We start from the raw sequence: 21,841 nt of genomic DNA on the forward strand, positions 1-21,841 counted from the left end.
CTAAAGCCCGGGTCACAGCTGTGTGGGGTCTGTACAGACGAAAGTGTAAGGAGCCAGTCTGTCACCACCACAAGGGCTGCTTTGTATGGCTCAAGCTTTTTGTCCTTTGCCAGGACTAAATGCAGACAGAATGAATGTAGCTGTCAAGGGAGATCCTGACTGAATTTTCCTTTTCACCTGGACTTCCCAGATTCCACGCAGCCTCATCAAAGTGACTGCATGTTGCAGGGTGCGGGTGGCTCACGCCTGTAATTCTAGCTACTCAGGAGGCTGAGGGCTGAGGATGGAGGTTCAAAGCCAGTCCAGGCAAGAAAGTCCCTGAGATTTTTTTTTTTTTGGGTCCGGTCGTGGAGCCTGAACTCTGGGCCTGGGCGCTGTCCCTCAGCTCTTCAGCTCAAGGCAAACACTCTACCACTTGAGCCACAGCGTCACTTCCGGCTTTTTTCTTTTTGCTTATGTGGTGCTGAGGAATCGAACCCAGGGCCTCAGGCATGCAAGGCAAGCGCTCTACCACTGAGCCACCTTCCCAGCCCTCCTTAAGATTCTTTTTTTTTTTTTTTTGTAGGTCGTGGGGCTTGAACTCTGGGCCTGGGCGCTGCCTCAGCTCTTCAGCTCAAGGCGAGCGCTCTACCACTTGAGCTACGGCGCCACTTCCGGTTTTCTGGTGGTTTATTGGAGATAGGAGTCTCGCGGTCTTTCCTGCCCAGGCTGGCTTTGAACCGCAATCCTCAGATCTCAGCCTCCTGAGTAGCTAGGATTACAGGCGTGAGCCCAGCTTCCTTGAGATTCTTATCTCCAATTAACCACCAGAAAACTAGAAGTGGCACTGTAGCTTAAGAGGTAGAGCACTGGCCTGGAGCTAAAGAGCTCAGGGACAGTGCCCAGGGCCAGAATTCAAGCCCCTTGACAGACAAAACAAAACAAGATCACTTGGGAATTGGCAATGAGTGGAATGGGGGGGGGGGGTGAGGGAGGAATGGTGTAGAGGAAGGGGCTAGTCCCTGCAAGCTGATTTCACTGTCAGGCCAGCTTTCTTCCCCGTGTGACTGTATCTTCTGGGACCCCACAGCCAGTGCGTCCTTGTGTCTCGCTTTGCAGTATTCCCCGGATTCATAACGCGTTCCATATGACCATAAGAATGGCCCGCGGTCATTTGGCCAAAGCTGTGTGTCTCCGTGTCTTTTGACATGCTCCTCTGCAAATGAAATTCTCATTTTCATGGTCTCTGTCACAAACGATTTGATGCATTCCCTCCGCTATTTCCAAAGCCTCCGGTAAGGATCTCTTGGCAATAAGAATCTGCCAAACATCTCAAGCTGATGTCAGGCATGCTGCCACACTGAGGGCCCCCCTTTTCCAGGGGACATAGGCCCAGCCCTTGTGCCTATGGCACTGGGTGGCTCTCTCCCTGAGCTTGTCCTGGAACACACCTTAGTGTTGAGTGCCCTGCGCTTTCTGCACACCCTGGATGTGGCCAAGGCTGAACATGAGTTTGGTGGTTATGAGATTTTTCCTGCTGGGTGTCAAAGAGCACAGCTGTAATTCCAGCTACTCAGGAGGCTGAGATCTAAAGTTTGAAGTTTGAAGCCAGCCAGGGAAGGGAAATCTATGAGACTCTTATCTCAAATTAGCCAGCAAAGAGCCAGAAATGGAGCTGTGGCTCAAGTGGTAGAGCTCCAGCCTTGAGCAAAATAAAGCTCAGGGATAGGGCCCAGGTCATGAGGTCAAGCCCCAGTACCAGCACACACACACACACACACACACACACACTAGCAGGTTACAAACCATTTTGTGAGCATTTCCATCTCTGAGAACTAAAGTGAAAATGTTCAAATCTCAGTATTATACGGGAGGTGGATGAAAGGAATTTTTATCGTCTTGAATCATAGGAAATCCACAATTTATTCTTCAGTAATAAAAACTGTCTGTGTAATCACTGGGATCAGAGAGGGTCAGCTCAAATTAAATATTTTATGACTGGCGGTTATATTAAATCTTTTCAACAATTTATGAAGAGGATTTGAAATATGTCAAACTTGTTTCTTTATGGTTGTTTTTTTTTGCAAGTGAGAGATTTTATTCCATCGAGTCACTGAAGCAAGAGGGGAAAAAAAAAGTCTTAGTTCATGTAGTCTTCAACTCATCCAATTTCACCCTACAAGCTTCAGGACTGAAGGCCAAGTATGAAGCAAGTCTGAAGTCAACTTCTTCTAATTAAAAGTTGTGGAACAAGTCTCCCAATAATTTACAATAATAATAATCCCAAATTTGAATTATCTCATTTGGCTTTCCTGATCACAGCTTGTGTTCTATCACTTGAACCACACCTCCAGCCCAGCTTTTTGCTGGTTAGTTGGAAATAAAGAGTTTTGCCTGGCTTGGAACACAATCCTCTAGACCTCAGCCTCCTGAGTAGCTAGGATTACAGGTAAGAACCACCAGTGCCCAGAAGGGACTGACATTTACTGACAACTACTTTATGCCAGGCTTAGAGCTAGGCCCAAGAAACCAAACATGAATAAGCCCCTCCCTTAGAAGATGGGATGTTAATGGAATACAAAAGCAATTGCTTCCCAAGGTGATAGTAAATAAATCATTATGTGCAGACTAAGATACAAGGCCATTTCCATGTACCAAGAAGACATTACAGATCTTTGTTCACTGAAAGAATGGGTGTAGGGTCTTTGTCCATCCCTTGGAAGACGGACAGGGTCCAAGGAAAGGTAAGTGCACAGTTCACCAGTTCCCCAGCCTCCCTTAGCCCCGAGACAATCAGACACAGCAGGGAGTCCAGTCAAGCAGGAACTCATTTATTACCACACAGCAAGCACTTTTTAAAGCAAAAGACCACATGGCATGGGAGGGGAGGAAAAGAAACCAACCAATCATTGTAAAGGTCACACCCTATCATGCACCTAAGCTTCCAGGAGCTGTTTACGCACTGAACATAAACAAATCAAATCGGTTTCTGCCCACTCAACTCCCTCTCAGCGCCATCTTTGCTGCCCGTGCATCTTACAGGTTCCCCCTTTTTGTTTGAATGGCAGACCCACCTCTTTGCTGAAGTTCGAGTCAGGACACCTCTTACAAAGTTCGCCCAGTTGGCACCTCATTTTTCCAAGGTTTGCCTAAGGTAGGGGGTAATCTTTGGCACTGAGCCAAAGATTGGCGGAGAGCCACGAGTTGGATCTCTTGAGCTCTATCCTTTTTGATATAATTGCAACCCCCACATCCTTCCCACCTCCTAGTTAGTTATACTTTTCCCCTCCTCTGTAAAGGTTATTTTAACAGGATTACATAGGTAAGAATAGCATTGGCCATGCAGGGGGTTCGAGGCAAGTCTGGGGGGCGAGATAAGCCAGACAAGGATAGGGCCCTTGTGGGTGATCCAAGAGCCCGTCCCAGTTACCTCACATCCCCACCTAGCACAGTAATAAACATCAGCCCCGCTACAGTTAGAAATGTCTGAAGTAGTTCGATTACTTCCTGGGCATATATAAAAGTCAGTATCTCGTAAGGTCGTCCTCTTCAGAGCATGGGAGCAGCCTGGGTATTGGGAGTTCCACACGTGCAGCACGGTGCATCCTCGTGGGCCCCCACACTCAGGCCGTTCTACTATAGTCCAGAAAAACAAGGAAAATTTCAGTAAAAACAGAGTGCAGTAAAAACAAAACAAGGTCAACTGGTTGAAAGTAAAACAAACTCTGTAGACATAGCAAAGCAATCCCGGGCACCTGGTGTCTTTCAAGTAAGCCAGCTCCTTGTATGTGCCTTCAAGCAAGCACAGGGGTCAAGATGACCTTTGAGCTTTACTGTCGGCTCCCAACATCTCCCCCGTCTTTATTTAAAGAAGCGAACCTGCCTGTCTTAGGTTGGGTGGATCACCTCGTCTGCCTTAGCCATCATTGGGAACTTCAGAGCAAAGCTGAAGGCCCTGTCTTAGGTTGGTCAGACTGGCACCCCCTCTTACCCATCTCTGGCTGCGATTCCTCTCGGGGGAAATTCATTCACTTGGAGCTTGATCTTATGTAACTGGCCGGCTAAGCTCCTAAGAGTTTTGCAGTGCATGTATAATGCAAGGAAGACATAGAAAAACCATCAGCAAAAGCATTCCCAGGCCAAGCAATATCATTAACAGTCCTTTAACATTAGTCAGGGATGGGATATAGCATTGAAATTGTTCAGTTTTTTAGCAGTCTTTGCCACTTCAGAGTCCAGAGGTGGGGCTTGTTCTAACCCGGCTATTTGCCTGTGGGGTTGAAAAAGGTCTAAAGACAAGTTATTATGGTGCCAAATATATTGAGATCTGTTACAACTTTTCCCCACGAATAATTTGATTCGTTATATAAATGAGGGGTCACACAAATAAAATCAAACCTGTCATGACAGCACACTGGCTGTAAAGATTGCAGAGCTCGGACTTGTTTTTTTTTAAAAGATAATACAGACTCATACAATGTCTCTAGTTTTTGTTCTACCTCTTCATCAACCCAGCCTTGAAAGTGTAGAGCCTGTGTAGTATTATAAGCAAGCTGATTAACATAATGGGCAGTTTGTACATTCTGTGTTAGCGCCATAGCAGCTGCCACTGCGGAGGCAGCTAATGAAATAAAGGCCAAAATACCAGCTATAAGTAGCCCAACAAATCGACAAGGGCCCATTAGTTCTTTCGAATACCAGAATCTTCATACCAAGTTTTAGACATGTTTACAGGAAGCATAACAAAAGGTGGTTGTTTAACAATAAGTATGGATTCAGTAATGCCACTATACAAGCAATTAGTAAAAGAACAATTAGAGTAGGTAACATTAAAATAATTAGCTCTTTCCTTGTTGGTTAATTTATCCTTGGGCATCCTCCTGTATAAAGGAAATGGGTAAAAACTTAAGGTTCCTGGCCAGGATCCAAATGGGGTCTGTCTCCCCTATGGGAAAAACACATCCAAATCCCCTGCCCATGGTAACTAGGGGGTCAGGTCCTCTCCATTGTTGTGTCAGGGGGTCCTTCCACCTGACTTTCACTTGGGGCTTAGAATTTAGTTGTCCCCAGTGCTTCTGAAATTTGGATTCAGTTGCCCATTTTGAAAATTTTTAAATGTTAAGAGTAAACAAAGCTATCTGTAACTGTATATGGGGGCTAACTCCCCCTTTTTGTTTTAATAATTGCTCCTTAAGACATTGGTGATTTCTTTCTATAATTGGTTGGCCTTGGGGATTATAGGTAATTCCTACAGTGTGATTAATATGCCATTTGTCAAAAAACTCTGACATTGCTTTACTAACAAAACAGGATCTATTATCGGTTTTTAACTTGTGCTGGTAGATCCAAGGTGGCAAAGCATTGAAGAAAATGTGCTTGTGAATGTTTAGTTCTTTCTCCTGTATGTGCTGTGGCCCAGTATGCTCCTGAGTAGGTATCAATAGAGACAAAGATATATTTAAACTTACCAAAGGCTAGGAAATAAGTAACATCCATTTGCCAGAGGACATTAGGTTTAAGGCCTCTGGGATTTACCCCCTTTTTTTTACCCCTGGTGGTTGTAACGGGGGTACTTTTAAGAAGGGATGCCATGTTTTGCAGGTATGTACTATCCTTTTGGGGTCCTTTACAGGAATCTGAGGAAACCTATGTTGAAGACCTCTCCAATTAATGTGGGTTAAGTCATGCAAACAGGTGGCCTCTTGTAACATTAATGCTATGGGCCAGTAGCTAACAGGTCCCCCCAATTATTGCCTAAGGATAAAAACCCAGGAAGTTGGGCTGGGAAGGTGGCTCAGTGGTAGAGTGTTTGCCTTGCATGCTCGAGGCCCTGAGTTCGATTCCTCAGCACCACATAAGCAAAAAGAAAAAAGCCGGAAGTGGCGCTGTGGCTCAAGTGGTAGAGCACTAGCCTTGAGCTGAAGAGCTGAGGGACAGCGCCCAGGCCCAGAGTTCAGGCCCCACGACTGGACCCAAAAAAAAAAAAAAAAACCCAGGAAGTTTTGAATGCCCTCTCAAATGTTGAATATGAATAGGGGCTCCCCGCCTTCTAATAGGCCCTTAAGGGTAACCAAGAAGGGAAACAGGGTTTTCATCCAGTTTAATATGTGCCTGGGGAATATGAGGGAGCAAGTTAATCATATATAGGCTATCAGAATACAAATTAAAGGGTCTTTGAATGTCCTGAAGGGCCATAATTATGGCCAGCATTTCTTTATATTGTGCTGGCCCTTGACAAGGTTGAAATCTTTGTTGGCTTAATAAAAACATGGAGGGTGCCAGTAATAGGCGTAGGAGAAAATAGAGAAGGCATTTTGAGGGGAAGTCGCCATAACATGACAGTCCATTTGGATGGCCTGTAATGGCGGTCAATTTGGCCTAGAAACTCCTCCAGGGAGAGAGCAAGACGAGTCACTCAACGTCTGCCATCCGAAAAGGAAAAACAATGGAGTGAGGGTCAGGCCATAATGCCTTTGGGCTTGGGTCCTTTCCCTTGACGATAGCATTGGACACTGAAGTGTGCCCCCCCCAGGGGAGTGTGAACTCACTCTAATGGCTCCCCACTTTGAGTTAAAACTGCTGAAATCTGCAACAGACCAGCTCGGCCGGAGCACTGGAACCGACAGGACAGGGATCTCGGGATAGGTGGGCAAGGAGTCGGCGAAGTGACAAACAGACACAGACTCAAAAGAGTTGCATCTGAGTGTATCTTTATTGAGAATTAACATTTTTATACTGTGTGTGATTGTGACAGATTCTTTGTTTATTTAAGCACGTAATCAATTTTTTTAAAAGGCAAAGCATTGATGAATTACATGAAAATTGATGACTATCCCACCAACTGTTTAAGCTAAGTGGTGCGAAACAAGTCTAGCATATTGTTTAATAGAATGTGTCATCTCTTCAGCCTTTTTATGTTTAATAATTAACAAACCTAAAACAGGGCTGTACTTACATTATACTCTTTTTATTTTTATTTTTATCCAACTATTTTCATCTTTATATTCTCCTGTATAAGGAAATGGTTCTTCGGTTGGTTCAGGAAATATGATGTTAATCACTTTATATTTTGTGTGAAACCACCATCTATTCCCTATAACGTAAGTTGGACTAAATCATAACTGTTGGGAGAATCTTTCTTTTTCTTTTATAATCAGAGGTCCCTTTTTTTTTTTTTTAGAACTCTCTGAACTACTGGGATAACTCTTTCTAACTTAGTTAAATTCATTGATTTTGTCTGTTGGACATATCTGGAAATTTTAAGTCTCTATATTTACTATGCGTGAACTGCAAAACTGCTTGTGAAGTTGTAGGAGTTTCTGGAGGCAATGTCACATCAGATGATTGATTGGGGCATTGCCCACATTTAATCTTTGGTCTTAGTCTTTATTACTTAGAGAAGCCATCTCTATTGGACTGGAAAGATACAACATGCTCTGTTCTCGGATCAATAGAAAAATAACCAAAACAAGAATAAAGGCAACGAATGTACAGCCAAGAAGAATATAGTAAGAATAAAGGTAGAGGCTATAAAGGTGCAGCCAAGTGTATGGGAAGCCTTGAACCAACACCCCCTTCCTGCAGGCATTCTTCCTTGAAGCTCTTGGTCTAACGCGATCTCTCACGCAGACTCCGCAGAAGGTGGCGGGGCAGAAATCAATGTAACAACCGCAAATAACCAAAGGGAAATGGGCTCAAAAATAGAATACCTCTTCAGGGAAACTTCATCCAGGGCTTTTTGGAACTGCAAAAATATTGTCTGATGGCTGTCTGTAATTGTAATAACTTCTTGGGGCGTCCTGTCTTTTAGTAGGGCAAATAAGGGCACAAGACTATCTTTAGGGACTGGAACCCATGGCAACAGCCAATTGATTTCCCCTAAACTGCTCTGAAGTTGGGTTAGGGTCAGAGAGGCTGGAATATCCAGCAAAGGCTTAAGGGGGCTGGCCTGAGTCAAGGTAAAGTGGGTTCCGAACACCTTAAAAGGAGGTACCTTTTGAATTTTATTGAGGGCTATGGTAACCCCCCCCCTTTTTTAATATGGTGAGAACCTGGGCCAGAAGGCCCTCCAGGTGGCTCAGGTCTTGGTGCCCCAGAATTATATCATCCATGTAGGCATAGGCAAGGGAGGTATCTGAACCCAGCACAGGCCCTAAAAGTGTGGCCAAGTATTGTTGGCAAAAGGCCAGGCTATTGGCCATTCCCTGTGGCAGCACCGTCCATTCAAACCTCCGATCAGGCTGGGAAAAATTAAGAGACGGGATGGAGAAGGCAAACTTCTCACAGTCATCCTGATGCAGGGGGATAGAAAAAAAACAACAATCTTTAATATCAATCACAACCAAGGTATATTCTGAAGGTATAGCGGGGGTCCAGGGCATGCCTCTTAGGGGCATTCCTACTAGCTCCAACCTTTCATATACTTTATGTAGATCTTGGAGCATACACTTGACGCTGGAAGCTTTTTGAATAACAAATACAAGTGTGTTCCAAGGACTCATAGAAGGGCATATGTGCCCAAGGTTTATCTGTTCCTCCACAAGAAGGTGGAGGGCTACAAGTTTAGGTTTGGTCAATGGCCACTGCTCCACCCAAATAGGGCTTCCCGGTTTCCACCCAATGGGAGGTACTGAGGGGCAGTGGCCTTTAGGATTGGGGGTACACCCGAGCAGGTCCCTTATGTTCTTCTTTGTAATTATGAAAGTTTAAAAAGTCCTTTTCCTTAACTCCCTCTAGATCCCATTTAAGCCTTTGTGCTGCTTCTCCATCCAGGATGGTCCGTAGTGACCACAGCATCCATTTGTCTTAGCATGTCTTGCCCTAGTAAATTGGCAGTGAGGTTTTTTGCCACTAGAGGGCGTATCTTTCCCTGTTCTCCATCTGAGCTAGTCCATTTCATAAGGGCGACTGTCTCTTTGGACTGGGAGTTGCCCCCTACCCCCAATGTCGGGGGCCCAGGTGCAAGCTTCCGGTCTGAGAGCACTTCCTCCTCCCTGAGTAGGGTCGATCTGCCCCCATAATTAGGCAGTGAAACCACTTCCTGCCTATGAAAATACTCATTTTAGGGTGGAGTCCTTCCACCAGGGGGACAGTCCAATGGGTCTGGGTGGTTCTGCCATGAGGCTGCCTGGGCCTCCCAGCAGAGGGGGGTCCTCCTTGAGTTAATGGGGCTGGAGGACACCCCTCCCCTAGTTTAAAGGCTTCCCATCTAAATCAAATTTGGACCGACAATCCTTTTTCCAATGGTATCCCTTCCTGCACCTGGGGCAGGGTGTAGGTGGCGGTTTGGACTCCCCCCTCCCCCTCCCCCCGCCTGTTGGTGGGGAGGGGGGGATTGTTGTGAATAGTCCCTCTTAAAGTGCCCCTCCTGCCCACACTTAAAACAAGTCCCTCTCCCCGATGGTCTTGGGGTTCCTTGGCCCTGGGCTGCCAGCGCCTGGGTGATAGCCTCAGTCATTGCCGATGTCTGAGCCTGTAAAGTAAAGCTAGTGATTGGGACTGGTGCTGTTGCATTCCCACATCCTGCGAGGTAACCACCCATCTGCTCAGGGAACTCTCTCTCAATCCCATGCAGGCTGGGCAGTGGTCTGCATTCATCCCTTCCCAAACCAGTAGCTTTACAAATTGATCTACTCGGTCTATAAAATCAGGTAGAGGCTCACCCGGTCTCACTCCTGCTATGGGGGACTCAGTGGGCCTATCATCCAGTTTGTACCACGTGGCAAGTCCTGCCTGCCTCACCTGGTCACGGTTCGGGCCAGGTATTGTGGCTTGTTGGACGCCAGTGGGGTACCCTTCCCCCATCCCTGTTAACATGGCATAAGTAATAGGTATCTCAGGTTGAGCCTGCCGGTTATTCTCCACCCGCACTCTGCATTCCTCCTTAAACAATGCACACCATTTAATTAACAGAATTGGTGAGGACGGCTTTGGCCACATCCAGCCAGTCCTTAGGGACACATGGGTGATAAGCAATGTCCTGTAATAGGGTCTGGGCCCAAGGAGAGTTTGGGCCATCCTCTGCCACCGCCTTGCGGAGCTCTTTAAGATCCTTAGCTTCCCATGGATACCATTCCAAGGGCCTGTTAGTTCCTGGTGCCAGATTGACCGGATACGCTTGGGGAAGCGAATCCTGTGGCCCAGGGTCCAGGCTCCCGGTGGCCCTTCCTTTACAGGGTAGGCCTTCCCACAGGTTACTTCCCCAGCCCTTGACCCCTCTGTGGAAGGTCGGTAGGGGTCCAGGTCTCGCAGGTCCCTCTGTAGGGTCACGTAGGGCATGGGGGAATAGAGTGGGGGCCTAAGACCATCAGGGGTGCCTGAGTCAGAGGGGGTAACCTTCACCCTCGTTTTGACTTCCACTGTGTAATTTGACCCATTCCTTTTCCTTCTCACTTCTCAAGTCCTCCTTTACTCCCTCTAGGCCTAATGTTGCCTCCTCCTCCTTCTTCTGTGAAATAGCATTATCCATACTAAGGGTTTCACTTACCCTGACAGACCGCTTAGCCTCGGCTGGTATATTTTCCTTTCGTGCCCCACGTTGGGCACTAGATGTCGAGTCTTCATCCGTCCCACGGAAGATAGACAGGGTCCAAGGAAAGGTAAGTGCACAGCTTGCCCGGTCCCCAGCCTCCCTTAGCCCCAGAGACAATCAGACACAGCAGGGAGTCCAGTCAAGCAGGAACTCCTTTATTACCACACAGCAAGCACTTTTTAAAGCAAAAGACCTCGTGGCATGGGAGGAAAAGGAACCAACCAATCACTGTAAAGGTCACACCCTATCATGCACCTAAGCTTCTAGGAGCTGTTTACACACTGAATGTAAACAAATCGGGCTCTGCCCACTCAACTCCCTCTCAGCACCATCTTTGCTGCCCTTGTGCTCTACAAATGGGGACTTCCAGGTGCTAGTGGCTGTAATCCTAGCTCTCAAGCAGCTGAGATCTGAGGATTGAAGTTCAAAGCCAGCCCAGGCAGGAAAGTCTGAGACTCTAATCTCCAATGAACCACCAGAAAACCGGAAGTGGAGCTGTGGCTCAAAGTGGTAGAGTGCTAGCCTTGAGCAAAAGAGCTCAGGGACAGCACCCAGGCCCTGAATTCAAGCCCCATATCCACCAAAAGAGAAAAAAAAAAGGACTCTACATGGGGAAATATGGGGAAATACATACCCCAGTTTGTCTCCATTAAAACTGGAAGAATAGGGCTGGGATGGTGGCTCAGTGGTAGAGCGCTTGCCTTGCATGCCTGAGGCCCTGGGTTTGATTCCTCAGCACCACATAAGCAAAAAGAAAAAAGCCGAAAGTGGCGCTGTGGCTCAAGTGGTAGAGCGTTAGCCTTGAGCTGAAGAGCTGAGGGACAGTGCTCAGGCCCACAGTTCAGGCCCCACGACCGGACCAAAAAAAAAAAAAAAGCTGGAAGAATAGGGATCCCCTGCCTGGGCTGATTTCAACCTACAATCATCCAAATTTTAGCCTCTCAAATTGCTAGGATTATTGGCATGAGCCATTGGCACCTGACTTCATATTTTATTGAACACAAAAGGACATTTATATGAAGCATTAGTAATAAAGTTACCACCTGGGAATATGTAATCCTGCCAAAAATTAAGTAGGAATTCACAGGACAGAAACATTTTTTCTGTTTTCCTCTTCTTCTCCTTCTCCTCCTCCTTCTCCTTCCTCTTCGTGTGTGTGTGTGTGTGTGTGTGTGTGTGTGTGTCTGTGTGTGTGTGTGTGTGTGTGTGTTGTGCTGGCCTGTTGATCTCACTTGGCTTTTTAACTAAAGGCTGGCTACTACTTGAGCCACACCCCTACTTCTGGCTTTTTGCTGGTTAATTGGAGAGAAAAGTCTCCTGGTTTGCTTGCCCATGCTGGCTTTGAACTGTGATCCTTAGATCTCAGCCTCCTGAATAGCTAGGATTACAGGTGCAAGCCATCAATATCCAGAATTTAAGTATATTTATTTTGAAGTTTGATAAATTGGACTTTGATTGAGGGGTGGTGGTGTTTCTATGTTACTTTCTCTTTCATACTGTTACTCTTTTTTTTTTTTTGGTCCGGTTCTGGGGCCTGAGCTCTGGGCCTGGGCGCTGTCCCTCAGCTCTTCAGCTCAAGGCTAGGCTCTACCACTTGAGCCACAACGCCACTTCCGGCTTTTTTTCCCTGCTTATGTGGTGCTGAGGAATTGAACCCAGGGCCTCATGCATGCAAGGCAAGCGCTCTACCACTGAGCCACCTTTCCAGCCATACTGTTATCTCTATAGCCTCCTCTCTCATAGCTTAGCATGCTCTTCTCCTAGGCAACACTAGGCCCATTTGGTAAAGGCAGAAAAGAAATCAGGCTCCACCTTCCCACCTTCACCTTGAGATGGCATTCCTTTGGGTCAGCTACAGCCATATAAGGCAACAAGATCCCTTTAGAGTGGCCTTCAAGTCTGGACAACTGCATACCCCTTATCTACTACTTGGGCAGCTGCAATAAATCCTAGTCCATCATAATGAAGCATCTGGTCCACATGTCCACACCAAGGTCTCCGCCCCCTAGCCTCATAGGTTATATAAGTCACCCCCAACAATAGCCGGCACTTCTCTCTTGTGAGAGGGGTCTTGCCAGTCCCCTTGTTGGCAATAAACCTTTTCTTTGTTCTTTGTGCCTGGATGTCTGCATGGTTTTCTGGCAGAACCTAACACATATGTTTTCTTTTTGGCAGTTCTGGAGGGCCTCAAGCTTCTAGAGCTTGCTGAGCAGGTGCTCTACCACTAGAGCCATGCCCCAGCCCTCTATCCTTTTCTTTTTCAGATTAGGTCTCATGCTTTCTGCCCAGCACCAGCCTCAGACTTCAGTCCTCCTTCCTATGATCCCATGGACATTTACTGCCATACTAATTTTGTTGGCTGAAATCGGAGTCTCACTAATTTTATTTATTTATTTATTTTGTCGGTCCTATCCTAGGAGTTGAACTCAGGGCCTGGGCTCTGTCCCTGAGCCTCTCTGTGCCTAGGGCTAGTGTTTTACCACTTCAGCCACAGCACCACTTCCAGCCATTTCTGTTTATGTGGTGCTGAGGAATCAAACCCAGGGCTTCATGCATGCTAGGCAAGCACCCTACTACTAAGCCACATTCCCAGCCATCACTAACTTTTTGTAAAACCTGGCCGAGAGCCATGATCCCGCTTTTTTTTTTTTTTTGGTCTCCTGAGTAGTTAGGGTTATAGGAATGAACCACCATCCCCAGGCTTTCTTTCTTTCTTTTCTCATATTAATTGCTGGATGTGTTAAATATAAAATCACCTAAATAACAGAACCTAGAGTGATGCACCTTTCTCCAGAAATGATCTGTTTCCTTTGTAACTGGGAGTGCCCAATTTGAGCAGGAAAGCTCAGGGGCAACGTCCAGGCCCTGGGTTCAACCCCCAGTATCACACACACACACACACAAATACACACACAAAAAACGCAAGTCAAAAAGGGGGCTGGAGGCATAGTTCGAGTGGTACAGCGCTTACCTAGCAAACTTTGAGGCCGAGTGCAAAACCTAGTACGACCACACACACACACACACACACCTAAAAAGAGGCTGCGAATTCCTATCGATGCCCTGCTCCACGATTGAAGGCCCAACCTAGTGACAGAGCTCAGCAGCCACACTGCAGGCATTGGGCAAGCAACGCCAGCAGGTTGCCCTTTCGGCTTCTCCCAGAGCATCCAAATTATGGTGAGAGTCCCAGCACAACTGGAGGGAACCACACCGCAAGCAGGCCCGGCTCTGGAGGCGCCCTCCACCACTTCTCGCTGGTTCCCAGATGCTGCGCGGATCCCGTCGTTCCCCGCGCCGCTCCTGGTCGCCATGGAGACGAGGGCGGCTAGCCAATCAGCCAGGGACTGCGCGGCTCCCGTCGTTCCTCGCGCGCCGCTCCCCGTCGTCATGGGGACGAGGGAGGCCAGCCAATCCGCGCGGCCAGCTGCGCTCGCCCGAATCCCCCCGCGGCAGTAGGACCCGCAAGCGGCCCCCGAGGCCCGGCGGCGATGCTGAAGGTCAAGGTCCTCTTCGTGGGGCCCTGCGAGGTGAGGCTGGGCCCGGCGCGGTGCGGGGAGTGCCTGGGGGATCCCGGGGAACCACGGGAGGCCCACGACTGTGGCTTGGTGCAGAGGGCCGCAGGAGTTGGCGGCCCAGGGTCCCCTCCCGGCGGACGCCGCTGACCCTACTAGGCAGTCCCGCCTCACCGAGGCCGCGTAGTGAACGGCATCGTTGGAATCAGGGCCGTGCGCCGGTGCCGCACGCCGGTAATCCTAGACATCCAGGAAGCTGAGATCTGAAGATCGTGGTTCGAAGCCAGCCTGGGCAGGATAGTCTGTGACACGCTTATCTCCAATGACCCCCCCCCCCCCCCGAAATCTGGAAGTGGCGCTGTGGCTCAAATGGGTTGAGTGCTCACCTAGAGCACAGGCACTCAGGATCGCCCAGGCCCTGAATTCAAGCCCCACAACTGACAACAACAACAAAAAGGAGTCAGGGTCTGGGTCTCTGACCCTTTTTACTATCTTTCCCCATCCTGGGTCGTCCCTAACGAATGTTAATGACACAGAGAACCATAGCCAGGTGTGATGGCTCATGCCTGTAACTCTAGTTACTAAGGAAGCTGAGATTGGGAGGATAGAGCTTCCAGGTCAATTGAGGTAAAAAGGCAAGACTTCCATGCCTGTCATCTCAGATATCCAGAAGTGTAAATAGGATTGGGTCCTAGGCCAGCCTAGGCAAAACAGTGAAACACTATCTCAAAAATAACCAGAAGGGAGCTGGGTGCCGGTGGCTCCCGCCTGTAATCCTAGCTACGCAAGAGGCTGAGATCTGAGGATCACGGTTCAAAGCCAGCCCGGGCAAGGAAAGTCCATGAGACTCTTTATCTCCAATAAACAACTAGAAAACAGGAAGTGGCACTGTGGCTCAAGTGGTAGAGCGCTGACCTTGAACTGAAGAGCTGAGGGATAGCACCCAAGCCCAGAGTTCAAGCCCCACGACCAACCAAAAAATAATAATAACCAGAAGTAATTAAGTTGGGAGCATAGCCCAAGTGCTAGAGTGCTTGCAGGTGCAGACCCCGAAATTCAAATCCCAGTACCTGCTGGGCACCTGTGGCTCATGCCTGTAATCCTAGCTACTCAGGAGGTTGAGATCTGAGGGTCATGATTCAAAGCCAGCCCGGGCAGGAAAGTCCATGAGATTTATCTCCAGTTAACCACAAGAAAACTAGAAGTGGCACTGTAGCTCAAGTGGTAGAGCTCTCAGGCCCAGAATTCAAGCCCCATGACCAACAAAAAGACAAGAAACAAACAAAAAACCCAGTCCCATAATATTTGTTATATATGAATACACACACACACACACACACACACACACACACACACACACACACACACACACACACACACACACACACACACACACACACACACACACACACACACACACACACACACACACACAATGTTCTCTCATCTTTCATGCATATCAGAAACACCTGCAGAGTTTCTTTTTCTTTTTTTGGTTGGTTGTTGGGCTTTAACTCTGGGCTTGGGCGCTGTTCCTCAACTCTTCAGCTCAAGGCTAGTGTTCTACCTCTTGAGGCACAGCGCCACTTCCAGTTTTTTTCTAGTGGTTTATTGGAGATAAGAGTCTCACGGACTTTCCTGCCCGAGCTGGCTTTGAACCGTAATCCTCAGATCTCAGCCTCCTGAGTAGCTAGGATTACAGGCAGGAGCCACCGACGCCTGGCTTGGAGAGTTTCTCAAAATACAAATTACTGGGTCTTCCTTCATAGTTTTGATTAGTTAGGTTGGAAAATAACCTGTGAATTTAGATTTTTTTTTTTCTTTTTTCTGGTCATGGGGCTTGATCTCAGGACTCTGGCATTGTCCCTGCGCTTTTGCTTTTTTTTTTTTTTGTCAGTCATGGGTCTTGAACTCTGGGCCTGGGAGCTGTCCCTCAGCTCTTCAGCTCAAGGCTATCACTTTACCACTTGAGTCACAGCGTCACTTCCAGTTTTCTGGTGGTTAATTGGAGAGAAGAGTCTCATGGACTTTCCTGCTCAGGCTTTGAACTGCAATCACCACATCTCAGCCTCCTACTAGTTAGATGATAGACCTGAACCACCAGCGCCTGGCTCCCTAACCTTTTTTGCTCAAAGCTAACACTCTAGGGCTCGGAAAGTGGTTCAGTGGTAGAGTGCTTGCTTCGCATGCTTGAGGCCCTGGGTTCGATTCCTCAGCACCACATAAGCAGAAAAGCTGGAAGTGGTGCTGTGGCTCAAGTGGTAGAGCACTAGCCTTGAGCTGAAGAGCTGAGGGACAGCACTCAGGCCCAGAGTTCAAGCCCCACAATGGACAAAAACAAAACAAACAAAAACTCTACCACTTTGAGCTCCACTTCTAGTTTTCTGGTAGTTAGAGATAGAGTCTCCTGCCTGGCTGGCTTCAAATTGCAATCCTCAGATCTTAGCCTCCTGAATAGCTAGGCATAGGTGTGAGCCCTCAGCACCTAGCTTGTGTGTGTATGCCAGTAGAGAGGCTTGAATTCAGTGCTTCACACTCTTACTTGGCTTTTTCATTCAAGGCTAGTGCTCTACCATATGAGCCACTCCTCCACTTCCAGCTTTTTTTTGCTGGTTACTTGGAAATGAGAGTCTCATAGACGTTTCTAGCCAGGCTGGCTTCAAATCATGACCCTCAGCTCTCAGTCTCCTGAGTAGCTGGGGTTAAAGGAGTGATCCATCAAAGACCTTCACTATCTTATCTTCACAGAGTGGGAAAACCATTTTGGCCAACTTTCTGACCGAATCTTCAGACATCACAGAGTCTTCAGACATCACCAAGTACAACCCAACCCAAGGGGTGAGGTGAGCCTGCCCCAGAGTCTCCAGCTGTCACCCACCCTGTACAACTGGCATTTTGGGGGTTCCACAAATGGGATGCTTCTGAGTCAAGATATTGCTGCTATTTTGACTTTTAGGATCCTGGAATTTGAAAATCCAAATGTGACCAGCAACAATAAAGGCATGGGGTGTGAGTTCGAGCTCTGGGACTGCGGTGGCGACCTGAAGTACGTTTCCTTTAGAAAAGCTCTGTTTTATCAGATGACTGGAGGAGCAAACTGGTGGCTCAGTGTTACAGCACTCACCTCCGTCCTGGGTTCCAGACACAGAAAAAAAAATCTGTACCAGGCCATGAGGCCTAACATGTTCTCAAGCATGGTGCTTCTTGGGGATATGCATTGCTTGGTAAACTTTAGTAAGTGCCTTGTGATACAGTTGAATTCCTCAACCAGTCAGTGATACGAAGATAAAAGGTTTTGGTTTGTTTTGAGCTCAGGGACTTTCCTCTTGGCTTGGCTTTTTCTGCTCAAGACTAGCCCTCTGTCACTTAAGCCACAGCTCCGTTTCTTGCTTTTCAGTGGTTAATTGGAGATAAGAATCTCAAGGACTTTTTTGCTTGGGCTGTCTTCGAACCATGATTCCTCAGATCTCAGCCTCTTAAGTAACTGGGATTAGAGACATGAAACATCAACTCCTGGCAATAAAGCTCGCAGCGAGAAATGGGAGATTTAGCTCACTAGTAGTGTGTCTGGCACCTCTAAATTGGCTTCCCAGCTTATTTTTCTCTCTCTCCTCTCTGTCTCATACGCACACAAAATACACATAAGGTAAGGTAGGCTGTACACAGATGACTAACTTTTTTTTGATTGGTCGTGGGGCTTGAACTCTGGGCCTAGGTGTTGTCCCTGAGCTCTTCAGCTCAAGGTATGAGCTCTACCCATTTGAGCCACAGCACCACTTCCAGTTTTCTGGTGGTTAATTGAGAGATAAAAGTCTCTCAGACTTTCCTGCTTGTACTAGCTTTGAACCATAATCCTCAGGTCTCAGCCTCCTGAGTACCTAGGATTATAGGCGTGAGCTACCGGCACCCAGCTTTTACTCTTTTTTTTTTTTTTTTTTAATTTTTTTGGTCAGTAGTGGGGCCTGAACTCTGGTCCTGTGCACTGTCCCTCAGCTCTTCAGCTCAAGACTAGTGCTCTAACACTTAAGCCACAGCACCATTTCTGGTCTTCTCTACTTATGTGGTGCTGAGGAATTGAACCCAGGGCCTCAATGCATGCAAAGCAAGCGCTCTACCACTGAGCCACCTTCCCAGCCATGCCCCCCCTGCCCCCAGCTTTTACTCTTGTAAGCAAAAAAGCTAAGGGCCTAAGCCAGCTAGGCCCTAAGTTCAAGCCCCAATATTGGCACAAGTTAAAAAAAAAAAAAAACTAAGGCAAGGTGGGCTAACACTGGCTCTGACACGGTTTTTGCCCTGCAGGTTTGAGTCCTGCTGGCCTGCCCTGATGAAGGACGCTCACGGCGTGGTGATTGTCTTCAATGCCGACATCCCCAGCCACCTGAAGGAGATCAAGATGTGGTATTCCTGCTTCGTCCAGCAGCAGTTCCTCCAGGATGCCCAGTGTCTGCTTGTTGCACACCACAAACCCGGCTCCGGAGGGGATGTGGGGAATCTGGCTTTGAGTAAGGACACATGGATTTGTCTCCCTCCTTTTGTCCCCAGTTATGTGTGGGCATCCATCGGTCTGCTTGGGTTGTGGTGTTGTCCTGCTTGTTTGATTTGGGTAGAGGGTTTTGGTTTGTTTTCTGGCAGTACAAGGATTTGAACTCAGGGCCTAATTCTTGCTAGGCAGCTGCTCTGCAACTTGAGCTATGCCTCCAGCTTGGTTTGGTATGTTTGAGCAAAAGTCATACTCACCAGTAGTGTGGCACTCACCTGTAGCCAAGGCTAGCCTCAGACTTGCCATTTAGCCCAGGCTAGAATCATCTTCCTGCCTCAGCCTTCTGAGTGCCAAGATCACAGGTGTGTGCCGCCATGCCCAGTTGCATTTTATGTTAGTTGGGTTTTTGTGGTTGGTTTCATTTTTTAGATTAAAAAAAAAAATGTTTTTGAGGGATTGTGGCATGGTGGTAGAGTGCTTGCCTGGTATGCATGAAGCCCTGGGTTTGATTCTTCAGTACCACATACTCAAAAAAAGTTGGTAATGGGCTGGGAAGGTGGCTCAGTGGTAGAGCGCTTGCCTTGCATGCATGAGGCCCTGGGTTTGATTCCTCAGCACCACATAAACAAAAAGAAAAAAGCTAGAAGTGGCACTGTGGCTCAAGTGGTAGAGTGCTAGCCTTGAGCTGAAGAGCTGAGGGACAGCGCCCAGGCCCAGAGTTCAGGCCCCACGACTGGACACCCCCCCCCCAAAAAAAAGAAAAAAAGTTGGAAGTGGCACTGTGGCTCAAGCGATAGAGTGCTAGACTTGAGCAAAAGAAGCTCAGGGACAGTGCCCAGGCCCTGAGTTGGAGCCTCAGGACTGGCAAAAAAAAAAAAAGTTTTTGAAATCACACCTGTGCTCCATTTCTGAGCACCTGCTGTATCTCAGCACTGGGTGGGCTCACCATGTCCCTGAGATTTGCCAGGTTGGAAGCCTTAAGGCCTCCAGGCCATGTTGTGGAGCCTTTTCTGCCAGGCAGACACTAAGACAGGGAGAAGTGTGGCACGTGAAGCTCATACCTGTAATGCAGAGGATCATACTTTGAGGCTAGCCCAAGGAGAAAAGTCTGCCAGACTCCATGTCTAAACTAACCAGCAACAAGCAGGGTCAGGGTGTGGCACCAAGGATACAGCACTGGCCTTGAGTGGAGAAAGCGGAGATAAAGTGTGAGGTTCAAGCTCCAGTAGCAGTGCATGCAAACACCCCCCCACACACACACCACACACACATACACAAATTGGCTTCTGGAAATCTTGGGTTCCTGCCTAATTAGCTTTCTTTCCCTTTTTTAAGCTCCGCCCTTGACCAAGCTGAAGTTAGTACACTCCAATCTCGAGGAGAACCCTGAGGAGATCCGCATGGAATTTGTAAAATATTTAAAAAGCATCATCAGTTCTGTGTCTGAGAGCAGAGACAGGGAGGAAATGTTAATTTTTACCTGACTACCACCTCCCAATAAAATCCGCTTCTTCCTTGTGCAGAACTGAGCTCTCATTCAGGGAGGGACCCTCATTTCCTTTGCTATGCCTTGTACATACTGAAGAGACTCTCCCTATCTTCTAGAAAGTTCGTCAGAGCCAGAACCAGTGGTTCATGCCTATAATCCTAGCTACTCAGGAGGCTGAGATATGAGGATCGTGGTTCAAAGCCAGCCCAGGCAGGAAAGTCCATGAGACTCTTATCTCCAATAAACCACTACAAGAAAAACCGGAAGTGGCACTGTGGCTCAAGTGGTAGAGTGTTCCCCTTGAGCTGAAGAGTGCAGGGACAGCCCCAAGCCCAGGGTTCAAGCCCCACGACCGACCAAAAAAAAAAAGAGAGAAAGTTCCTGTCGGTCCCAGTGAAGGACTGTCCCATAGTGCTCTGGCCTTAAGTGTAGTTGAACTGGGAAAAATGCTATCACAAATTCTGACTTCCCGGACTGGGAATGTGGTTTAGTGGTAGAGTGCTTGCCTATTATGCATGAAGCCCTGAGTTCGATTCCTCAGCACCACATAAACAGAAAAAGCCAGAAGTAGCACTGTGACTCAAGTGGTAGAGTGCTAGCCTTGAGCAAAAGAAGCTCAGGGACAGTGCCCAGGCCCTGAGTTGAAGCCCTGGGACTGGCCAAAAAAAAATCTGTTTTCCTGGCCTGCAACCTTTCTGAAGAGCTAGAAAATTCAGGGGTTATTTGCCCCTTCACATTTTTCAGACTGTAAAAACTGTGGAATTGTAACTACTATTGCCCAAAGATACAAAAGCAGTTGAATCCACATGTGTTGATTTGGTTGTGACTTTTTCTTCCCTTGGGCACTGGGGCGTGAATTCAGGTCTTCACACTCTATTTTTATTTTTTATTTTTATTTTTGCCAGTCCTGGGGCTTCAACTTAGGGCCTGGGCATTGTCCCTGAGCTTCTTTTGTTCTCAAGGCTAGCACTCCACCATTGAGCCACAGCACCACTTACAGTTTTTTCTGTTGTACTGAGGAATCCAACCCAGGGCTTCATGCATGCTAAGCAAACACTCTACCTCTAAGCCACATTCCCAACCTACTCTTATCTTTTTGTACTCAAGGCTGGCTCTCTACCACTTGAACCACAGCTCAACTTCCAGCTTTTTGCCGGTTCATTGGAGAGAAGAGTTTCATGGACTTTGCTTTCTGGGCTTGCTATGAATCACAAGATCTCAGCCTCCTGAGTAGTTAGGATTACAGGCGTGAGCCACTGATGTTTTTTTATTTTTTTCAGAACTAGGGATTAAACTCAAGGTTTGTTTGTTTGATTCATTTAATAAATCCCATCTGGTTGAGTACTCTGCGAGAGCCACTATTCTAGCTGCTGAGCACATATAGCCTGATGAAATTTTAGAAATTACTATCTTTATGAAGCTTCCGTTTTATTTTTCTAAATAATAGTAAAATAAAGTATAAAATGTATTGTGTTTTGGGTAGGCAGGCAAAAATTTTTTTAAATTGATATTTTTTTCATTTCTCTTTACTTGTTTTAAGTTTCCTTTTGAGTCCAGCCGAGCTGGTCTTGAACCAGCCTGTTTCCTGAGTGCTGAGATTAACAGGTGCGCCCACCACATTCTTCATTTTCTAAACCTGGTGTAAAATGCTCTTGCTTCCACCTTCCCACCCCACTCCAAGATAAAGCAGGGACCTGGAGATAACTAAGCCCAGTGAAGGACCATTGTTTTCAGGGGAGGGAGTACGTGCAGAGCACTCTGGGAGATGTAGTTCCGCATCCCACCCCCTACCACTTCCTCTTGGGGGGGGGGGAAACAGAAGTTGCGCGTTCCCAGTGTACTCTGGG

The 21,841-nt window shown here is 47.5% G+C and overlaps 1 protein-coding gene across 1 annotated transcript; it reads left to right on the forward strand.

Moving 5' to 3' along the window:
• Nucleotides 1-13,923: 13,923 nt before the first annotated feature.
• On the forward strand, nucleotides 13,924-20,025 carry Ift22 (intraflagellar transport 22). The gene is made up of 5 exons (XM_042687047.1): nucleotides 13,924-14,040; nucleotides 16,774-16,868; nucleotides 16,982-17,071; nucleotides 18,325-18,527; nucleotides 19,841-20,025. The coding sequence occupies exons 1-5, from the start codon at nucleotides 14,002-14,004 to the stop codon at nucleotides 19,987-19,989; spliced, it is 576 nt and encodes a 191-aa protein (XP_042542981.1). The 5' UTR covers nucleotides 13,924-14,001; the 3' UTR covers nucleotides 19,990-20,025.
• Nucleotides 20,026-21,841: the final 1,816 nt, after the last annotated feature.

Source organism: Dipodomys spectabilis, unplaced genomic scaffold (assembly GCF_019054845.1).
Source record: "Dipodomys spectabilis isolate Male_0828 unplaced genomic scaffold, ASM1905484v1 ptg000098l, whole genome shotgun sequence".
NCBI lineage: Eukaryota > Metazoa > Chordata > Mammalia > Rodentia > Heteromyidae > Dipodomys > Dipodomys spectabilis.

Bases quoted from the DNA above. Each gene is read 5' to 3' on its own strand.
- Ift22 (XM_042687047.1), top strand. From the start codon at position 14,002: ATGCTGAAGGTCAAGGTCCTCTTCGTGGGGCCCTGCGAG. The intron at 16,869-16,981 runs GTGAGCCTGCCC...TTTGACTTTTAG, and splicing joins AACCCAACCCAAGGGGTGAG to GATCCTGGAATTTGAAAATC. The intron at 18,528-19,840 runs GTAAGGACACAT...CCCTTTTTTAAG, and splicing joins TGTGGGGAATCTGGCTTTGA to CTCCGCCCTTGACCAAGCTG.